Genomic DNA, 10,000 nt, shown 5'->3' on the forward strand with positions numbered 1-10,000 from the left:
AGTGCTGCTTCATAACGGGAATAAGTATCTCTCCCGCTCGCCAACTCTGTCCAGCTCATAGAAGAATACAAGAGTGTTAAGATTGAGCGCAACCATCAGGATATATTGAACTTTGAACTTCGCTACAAAGGGTCTTTTTTTCCGTATTCACCACTCATAACATGATTTATTTTACTCTGGATGTAAACAAGTGTGTATCTTTTTTGTCTTGATGCTATTGCACATTGTATACTTTATATTTTTAACAAAACTTTATTCTGCAGAGAACTGTATGTCTTTGTTAAAAAATCATGGAATCTCATGAAAATGATAGTAATAATAAAAAAATAGAATTTATAGAAAAACTCAAAAAATTTAAAAAAAAGGTTTTCCTCAGGAACAAATGAGTCATTTGGGGTTGTTTATACTTTCATGTATTGATTCCATGCCAAACTATTATGGTATAACAACAAGATCAAACTTCTTTAAAGTTTACAATATTTAAAAAAACATATATGCAATATTGTTTCATATATGCAATATTGTTTCATTTTTACAAAGACGATTCACTTGAGTGTCATACATATTACCCTCCAGTAATCAACATTCGTTTGGTGCTTACTAGTAGACTCAGGACTTATTTTTTGATCATTACTTTTGTTTTGCATCATTCTCTGTTTGCAATATTTTGGCTATTCACTATAGCTGAAAACATGATAACATTATAAGATAGTATTTAGATAAGTTGATTATTATATGGATAAGTTTGGAGATAAGTTGATTATTATATGGATAAGTTTGGAGATAAGTTAATTATTACATAGTAAGTATTGAGATAAGTTGATTTTTATATAGATAAGTAATAAGCATTTGACTTGAATGTTTGAAGTTATGTTTATGTTGATCTTACACTTCGGATAACCGATAGATTTTACAGAAAACATTGAATATCTGATGAAAATCCAGTTGGCAAGTAAATTTAAATCAGCATTTATTAAAAAAAAAAAATTTTTTTGCAAAAAATTATAATTACTCTTTGAGTAAAACGGTTTAGCTTATCCCAACTTAAACGGTTTATACGAATCAAGAATTTTACAAATCCAATCTTAAGCAATAATATCTTTAATCAATATTTGTTTATTGGAAATTTGGGTCAGTTTACCTGAAGACGTAATGATTACCTGCCAACACGGTTAGCGCAGAGTATTTTTTAAAATTTTTTCATGAATAAATTTAGGTCTAAAATATTAATTCATGTGAAAACAATAAACTGTTTTCACCTGGCATACAGTTTTTTCAATTTTAAACATATGAAAGACTAAACCAATTTTTACTTAAAACTTGATTCAGAACAAATTATTGTTTCCCATCATTGTTTAAAAAAATTTAAACTGGCACTGACATTTTCTCTTCAATCTTCTCGTAAACATCAAGCGTTTCTTAAAATTGTACACAATTTTCGTTATACTTTTTTCAAATTTGTGTACTAAATTTGCTGAAGAAGAAACGTAGCTTAGTGACAAATACGTGTGAAAGACGTCACGGTAAATATGAGAATTAAGTGAGCGTAAATGTTCTAAAAGTTTAAGCATACTCACGTAAGATCAAATCAAAGAACAACGGACTGTTTGCATTACTTTCAATTAGTTAATTGTATTCAAAATTTGCTTGAAGATACCTTCTTGCTAAGTCCTATTTATTCTGTTACGTCATATATATTCTGTTACGTCATATATATTCTATTACGTCATATATATTCATATATAGCCAACAAGTTAAAAAGTACATTTTCTTTTCGTTTTGCTCGAATTGCTGAAATCTATGGAACTCTGGTGAGTGCAATAAATGAATGCAAAAAATAAAAAAAAAAAGATACTCTCACACAAATAATAATAAATCAACAATCATTTATAATTTAAGTCTGATATTTACAATTAAATTTAATTATTACAGCAAAGCATATATATACATATATTATATATATATATATATATATATATATATATATATATATATATATATATATATATATATATATATATATATATAATTGGAAGCTTCAAATCATTGGAAAAAGGTAAAAGAATTACATTTTTTTTCATCTGTACATATTCTATCTACCTCTATGACGTACATAAACGTGTTCATTTGTGTAATTTTTACGAAGAATACGAAGAATAACGAATATTAAACAAACTTCTGCTAGGAATCCGGAAAATAAACCGAAGAATATCAGTTGTGGTGTGAAACCTGAAATTTAAAACCTGATATTATCTATCACTATCTTTAGAACTAATATCAGAAATTTGAAGAAAGTATAATTATGCGTTTTTACTGCTTAAAAGCAGTGATACTTGTGTACGGGGTACAAAAAAAAAAAAAAAAAAAAAAAAGTTGTACAAAAATTATATAAACAAACTAAATAATTAAAAAATTGAAAATTAAAATTAAAAGAATGAATGGTACATGTAAAAAACGACAAATCTTACTCAATCCAGAATCAATAACTTTCTTGCAGTTGCCTTTAAAACCGGAACCATAATAGCCTGATTTACAACTACAGCCAAACGAAAATCTTTGGGAATATTCTGTGCAATCTGCATTTTTGTCGCAAGCTCCCGTATCACCTTGACATAGACCAGCTTGAAAAAAAAAGAATTTTTTTTTTTGTTTAGAAAACTTGTAATAAGGAGCCACGTATTAAATTGATTTAAGTATTTTGCGCGACCTAAAATAAACTCAGCTTTGCAAAGAAGTAAGAAGAATGGAGAAGAAAGAATCTCCGATGGTTTGGTTACCCCCATACAAAATGTTATACGTACTTTTAAATATTGGATTCTTATTCAGTGATGATCCAGTTAAACCACCATTTTCGATAAACTTTCCTTGGGTGAAAAGTTTCACTTTATTTTTGGTTTCATTGACGCACACTATTACATCATTGCAATTCGGGTCTTTTATAGAAACAAAATAGTCGACTACTAAACTTCCCTCTCTACAATTCAAAAGTTCAATAATCGAAATTTTCAACGATTTTAAAAAAATAGTATTAAAGATTTTCATGATTAATACTGTTAAGACTTTACCTGTAACTGACTATATTTACGTTAGCATTTGTTAAATTGAGTTCCTTTGTGTAGACATCAGTAATCTGTAATACGATTTGTTGAGAGTAAAGTTCTCAAAATTATTATAAAAAACAAAAAAAATTATGACTCATTTTTAGAAATATCTATTACATAATATTATATTAAAATTATATATTGATTTGTATTTTATTGCATGGTTATATTACATTATATTATATAATATAATATATCATATTCTACCATATCATATTATTTTATATCATATTATATTACATTATATTATACTATATTATATTATATTACATTTTATTATATTGTATTATATTATGTTATATTATGCTATATTATGTTATATTATGTTATATTATGTTATATTATGTTATATTATGTTATATTATGTTATATTATGTTATACCATATTATATTATGTTATATTACGTTATATTATGTTATATTTTGTTATATTTATTTTACCATATTATACTATATATATTTAAATAATCTATTGAAGCAAAAATAAAACATAAGAATTCGCTGAATTCAAACCGAAACTCGCTGGTTTTATTTAAACATTTGAAAAAGAATTTTGTTAATCTTCTATTTATTCTACAACAGTTTACCCATTCTTTAACTAGACTGTCCATGAGATTATATCGAGGGTCTGCCGTGGATTTAGCAAGCACAACATTGATATCATTATTGGTGTCTGATAATAGTACGGTATTGTTTATTGTCAAGTTTTCAAATGTGAATTCACCGCGCAGTCCAAAACCACCTGTAAGTGTAAAACTTTAAATTTAAAAATATAACACTTAACAATTGCACACCAAGATTTTTTAAATTTCTTTTTGCCGTAACTGTTTTTTAGCAGATACATAACTAAATGACAATAACTGATACAATTTCAGTGCTAAATGAAGCAACACAATACTTACCGTAATCGCTCACAGGTAAACCTCTGTTGGGCGCAACTTTATTTTATAAAAAAAAAAAAAGAAGAGAATATCAGATTTTAACAAAACTTTAAAATAACAGGGGTTGAGTAAAAGTCGAGGAGTGCCTAACTTTTTTATGAAATATGAAAATCTTATGAGGTTAATTTTAAATTACAATTCCTTATAGATGGAAGTAAACCAAGCACCAAGCAAAATATTTTAAAATGAAACAAATCTACTGTTTAACACAAGTTTGTAAAGAAAAATTGTAAACCAGAAAAATTATATTCGCTTTGATGATTCTTAAAGATACCAAAAAAAAATTAAATAAATTATTAAGGATGGTAGGGCTAAATATGTAGAACTAATTCCACTGCTTTTATGCAGGTCAATTTACTTAACCTAATTTATGAAAAACTAAGCAATTTGCAAAAAAATACATATTAATCAAAAAAATGTAGTGGAAAAAAAGCATTTGTTGCTGCACCATATTAATGTGCAGCAACATGGACTGTTCTTTTTAAAAGGCTACGGTCTGCTAGAAAAAACAGACCTTAGCAACAAACAGTAATTTCTGAATGAATCTTTTGATCTTGAATCTTTTAGTTTTGAAAACTATTTTACAAGTTTCATTTGAGATAAAAGATTTATTTTACGCTTTAAATCGATTTTACTAATTTCGAAAGAGCAAAATTGAAAAGCAGCATTTTCCATGATATTTTCAATTAGAAAAACCAATGATTATGGATTAATCTAAAAATGCTTCAAGAATGATTCTAAATAATTTGCAATATTAGAAGAAAAATTTACTAGATCAATAAATGCCCAATTTATCTTAGGACAATCTATAGAAATTATATGAATGCCAAACTAATTGTGAATAAATTGACCTATTTTTTTCGCTTGATTCACAACTATTATGAATGTTACAGAAGTTTGAAATGAGGCTTTTAAAAAATAAATTTTGGTATAGAATTAGGGACATTTGCTTCTTTCATCTGCAACAAATGGTTAAGTGTCCTTCAAAGCTGACGAAAATTATTTTTAAGTTTTAAACATTCAACTGATAAACATTTAAATTTTCTTCATTAGTAAACATGAACTTACTTGTAACTGGTTCTGCTGTACTTGAAACTTCACCTAAAAAATCACAATGCTTTTTAATTAGAAGAATATTTAAATTATGTATTGGTATTAGAACGCGGTTCTTATCTACAAAAAACAGATTTGAGAGTCAGAGACTATTTTCAAGCTATATAATTGCCCACATATAAAAGCAATTACTGTAAACATTAGGATCTTTGTTAAGATGAAGCACCCATAAACCAGGCTTTGTTTTATCTATATTGGACCAAGTTGTTGCAGCTGTAACAGTTTTTTCTTTTGCTGTTGAAGTGGTTGTTGTTCTTTCTAGAAAACCTGACCGGATCGACAATGAACCACCATTGTAAGAATACCGCAGATCAACCTAATAAATAAATACTTGTTTTAAAAATTCATTATCACTTGAAAAGCAATTCCTTCTGGTAAACTCCATTAGTGTTTAAAGATAATGCTCAATATTTTTAACTGATTATTTGACGCAATGATTTGTGCCCAACCATTTTTAAGCGTATACATATTTAAGTAATAGGTAAATTTAATACAAGGATTTTTCTTATAAAAGTTCAAATTTTAAAAGTTTTAGTGTATCACTGAATATATTTTACAGCTATAACCAAATTAAAAAGAAATACCAATTTCAAATAGAAGAGCAATCACTTTGCACATAGTACATTATTTCATTAGAGAAATGGAAAAAAAATTGAAAATATCATACACTGCATTTAACAACGACTGACACAAAGAAGTATCTTCAATGGCTTTGACATCTATTAGATGCAAGACCAGAAAGACTCACTGCTTTAAAAAAGCCAATGCTAAAGACAACAAGTTGCATAAAGAGAATAAAATAACCAAAGACGCATTAGGATTTGAGTGTAATTTTATTTGAGTGAAATGTCTAAGATTCTTTTGGCAGAAGAATCTAAATTTCAGATCTTTAGCTCAAGTAGATGAATGTAAATACGGTGTAATTGCTTCAACAGTAAAGTACAGTAGTAACTCAGTTATTGTTTGGGGATGTTTCCATGGTTTGTTGTTGAAGGAGGGTTAAAGAGATATTCTAAAAAATAATCCAAATCAAAAAGGGCTGAGTTTTACTTGGAAGGAATTTGCTCTTCAACAGGATAATGATCTTAAACATACTCAATATTATGTAGAGATTTAGAAGGAACACAATAACATGCTACAAACTATTGTATGACTGCCTCAATTCACATATATAAAAATCTATTGAATTGATGTGGGAACAACTAGACTTTAATATTCAAAATCATTGTCTAACATCCAAAAATAATCCTTGGAACCTTCTACAAGATGCCTAGGTCTAATCTAACCACAACTCTACTGGAAAAATTTGTTTTGAGAATATCAAGATTGTTTTGGCCAGTTTTTATTAGAAACTGAGGTTTCTTTGATGTAAATGTTTGATATAATCTGTAATTTACTCACAAAATATCTTTGAAAAATCCAATTTTTAAAGTAAAAGTACTTACATATAATACACAGACACTCACACACATATAAATGTTTGGTGGCAATAATAAAACACTATTAAAATGTTCTTACAAAACTCAATGTTAAGAAAAAAAACTAAATCCATTTTTGACATGACTTAAAGTCACCGTGAGCCATCTACCATGATTTAGATTACCTGATTGGGCTATTCTATTAAAACACCGTATATTAACTGAAATTGTGATCTACTTGCACCGTTGAACATACTTTTAGAAGATATCACTGATCTTTACCATATCAGGAATATCAACTAATTTTCTAGAAATGGGAAAAAAAATCAACCTTTTACAATCTTTTGTCTTTTGGATCGAACATATATTTTGTTTTTAGCCGATAATGTTACAGATCCTGTTTTGTTTGTCCGCCGTTAACAAGTAAAAAGTATTTTATAATTGGTATTTTGTAGTGGTCTACAACATTCGTTGTAGAGGTCTTACCAGCTATTCTTCAGTTTTTCTAAATATCCCATTGTTTTTAAAGTATTGTTGTTTGTTCCATAACAAACTGTTGTTTGAAGAGTGTCAACAGATCCTTTTTCTTTTAGCACTGGCATGGACCACATTTGCAACATCAGTAACTCGATAGCTTTATGGAACTATATGATCAAAATATTTGTTTCCTAAATAGGAAATTATAACATAGCTCTCATGTTCTAAGCCATATCCCGCTTTCCATTAAATTCAATACGCGCAGGTTTCTTTCACTTCACTTTGCAATCTAGCCTCTTGTTATCTCCAAAACTCCCTTTAACTCTTTCTTTTACTAGGGTTAATCATCTTCTCCTATGTTAGCAGGTTTAGTTTTTTCAAAACTGCTTCTGCAATCATAAAATTCTGTTTGTTACTAATCTTGCATCTTTAAAGAGTCTTATATTCTGGATACTTGTGCCAATTTTGTAGAGAAAGCCAATCATCAACTGACTGATCACCTAAGAACGTGCTATTTTCACTGTTCAACATTCTTCTACTCTGTCATCATCACTATTGTAATACTCATCAACCATCTTTGGTTGATTGTTCTCGAACTTATTACATTTCCTTTTTTCCTTCCTTGCAAACTTAAATGTTTTAGAAGTATTATCTTTGACAATAATGCATTTTTTACTTGTATTCTGATCGACCCAAAAATCACATTCCACTACTGGTGATTTAATTATAAAGATATATCCACACTAAAGTCTGTGGTAATTTTGATCTAAATGACAAGGAGCGCCCTGGTCAGCCAAAAAAGTTTAAAAATCTTGAATCACAAGAAATATTGAACGAAGATTCAGCTCAAATTCTAAAACAATTGTCCAACGCTTTTTGGAGTTACAAAAGCTGCAGTTAGTAAGCGTTAACAATTGATGGGAAAGATCCAAAAAGAAAATAAATTGGTGCCATATGCATTGAAAGAAAGAGAATTGGAAAGAAGATTGGTAATGAATAAAAACCTTCTCGAAAGGTGTAAAAGAAAATCTTTTTATCATCGATTTGTTACAGGTGATGAAAAATGGATCAAAATCACATTCCACTGCTGGTGATTTACAAGAAAACTTACACCTACAGTAAGTTCTGTCAAAAAACTTATAAATTTAAGCACTTGCGAGTACAAATATCAAACAACTATATTTTAGAATTGCTCTTCTAAAGTTATTACATAGTTTACTCAAAAAAATGAAAATTTGTTACGGGAGGAAGAAATTCAAATTTTATTGAAAACATAATCATGCAAAAGTTTATAAACAGTTCCATGCCCCATTAAGAAAAAAATCAAAATTTCTGTAAGAAAACATTTTATTAAAACTAATTTACTGGAGATAATATTTAACTTAAATTGAATTAAAAAAATAATGGGAGAGTCTAAGGAATTGTCATTAGAAAAGAAAAAAGTAATAATAGGTGCTATAAAGAGGAAGATTCCTTATAAGCAAATTTCTGAGCCTTATGATGTGGCTAAATAAACAATTAGCATACTAGTTAAGAGATATAGAGACCGTCAGACACTCAAAAACAAGCATCGTCTAGGGAGGCCAAAGATAACTACAGCACATGAAGACAGAATTCTAGTAAGACAATCAAAACAAGATCCCCGCAGAAGGGCTGTCGAATTAACTGGTATTTTGAGCAAGAACTACGGTGTTAAGTGCAGCGTAGATACTACAAAACGTATAATTTATTTCATCGTCATCCTGCTATGTAAGTATAATTTGTTTGAATGTCATCCTGCTAAGAAACCATTAAAGTTATTAAATAATTGCTTAGCACGAGTGAAATTTGCAAAAGATCATTTGAATTGGACTTCAAAAGAATGGTCAAAAGTCTTTATCAGTGACGAATCAAAGTTTTGCATGTTTAGTAGCAATGGTATCAAGTACGTGAGACGCCCGAAATGTTAAAGATTTGCTCCTAAGTATCAAATACCAACAGTTAAACGTGGTGGTGGCAATATAATGGTTTGAGGATCTTTCAGTCATGATTCAATTGGTTCACTTTGATTCGTGATTATTATGGTCCACTCAAATCGCATTGAAGGCATAATGGATCAGTATGTATATTTAGATATAATCAAGAATGTTATGCTGCCACATAGAAAGGACAAAATGCCTCGTGGTTGGATTTTCCAGCAAGACAACAATCTAAAGCATCATGCAAATTCTGTCAAAAATATTTTAAATTCGAAAAAAAAATTTCACTTTTGGACTGACCTTCTCAAAGTCCAGATTTAAATCCAATAGAACCTCTTTGGGAACATTTTGATCGTCAATTGAAAGGCAAAAAACTGACCAATAAAAATGATTTCTTCAAGATCCTCTCGGATTGTTGGGCAAATATCCTCAAAGATGTGCTTATCAACTGAGTTGACTCTATGCCTCTTCGGTGCCAAGCAATATTAAAATCTAGAAGCTATTCAACAAAATGTGATGTGCTGTAATAAAAAAATGTGGAGGAATAAGAAATATCTGTTTTTTGAGTTTATTCATTTGTTTATAAACTTTTGCACGATTATGTTTTCAATAAAATTTGAATTTCTTCTTTTTGTAACAAATTTTCATTTTTTTGAGTAAATCAAAGTATGTAATCATTTTAGAAAATTGTTAAAAATTCCATTCATTTTCAGTAAAAAGATAAAAAGTTATGATGAAAAAACTAGAAAATTTTAGCTGTTTCTAAACTTTTGCTCGCTACTATATATATATATATATATATATATATATATATATATATATATATATATATATTTGTATATATATGCGTGTTTGTGTGAATATATGTATATATTAGGAGGTCAACTTAATTTTGAGGGTTTTTTAAGGTTTTAAGAATAAGCATTATTTTTAAATCTAAATACAATTTTTAAATTTAAATTATAATTTAGCAACTTATCTTAAAAATTTAG

General features: G+C 28.4%; 1 protein-coding gene across 3 annotated transcripts in view; it reads right to left on the reverse strand.

The window, feature by feature from the left end:
* Positions 1-1,792: 1,792 nt before the first annotated feature.
* The window catches only part of LOC149886683 (uncharacterized), a 20,299-nt gene continuing 12,091 nt past the window's right edge, over positions 1,793-10,000 (reverse strand). For 2 of the 3 annotated variants that reach the window (XM_090091310.1, XM_090091313.1), the window contains 8 exons: positions 5,288-5,471; positions 5,111-5,143; positions 4,004-4,039; positions 3,689-3,843; positions 3,066-3,130; positions 2,802-2,974; positions 2,469-2,621; positions 2,038-2,229 (listed from right to left, as the gene is read on the reverse strand). In XM_090091310.1, the coding sequence (XP_089947436.1) occupies positions 2,093-2,229; positions 2,469-2,621; positions 2,802-2,974; positions 3,066-3,130; positions 3,689-3,843; positions 4,004-4,039; positions 5,111-5,143; positions 5,288-5,471 (936 nt within the window). In that variant the 3' untranslated portion in view covers positions 2,038-2,092. Of the gene's footprint in view, positions 1,809-2,037; positions 2,230-2,468; positions 2,622-2,801; positions 2,975-3,065; positions 3,131-3,688; positions 3,844-4,003; positions 4,040-5,110; positions 5,144-5,287; positions 5,472-10,000 lie in introns of those variants that run through there. The other variant, XM_090091312.1, reaches the window with a different exon arrangement.

Source organism: Hydra viridissima, unplaced genomic scaffold (genome assembly GCF_058129835.1).
Source record: "Hydra viridissima isolate aposymbiotic clone 2 unplaced genomic scaffold, HvirCarnegie_v1 scaffold_6, whole genome shotgun sequence".
Taxonomy (NCBI): Eukaryota; Metazoa; Cnidaria; class Hydrozoa; order Anthoathecata; family Hydridae; genus Hydra; species Hydra viridissima.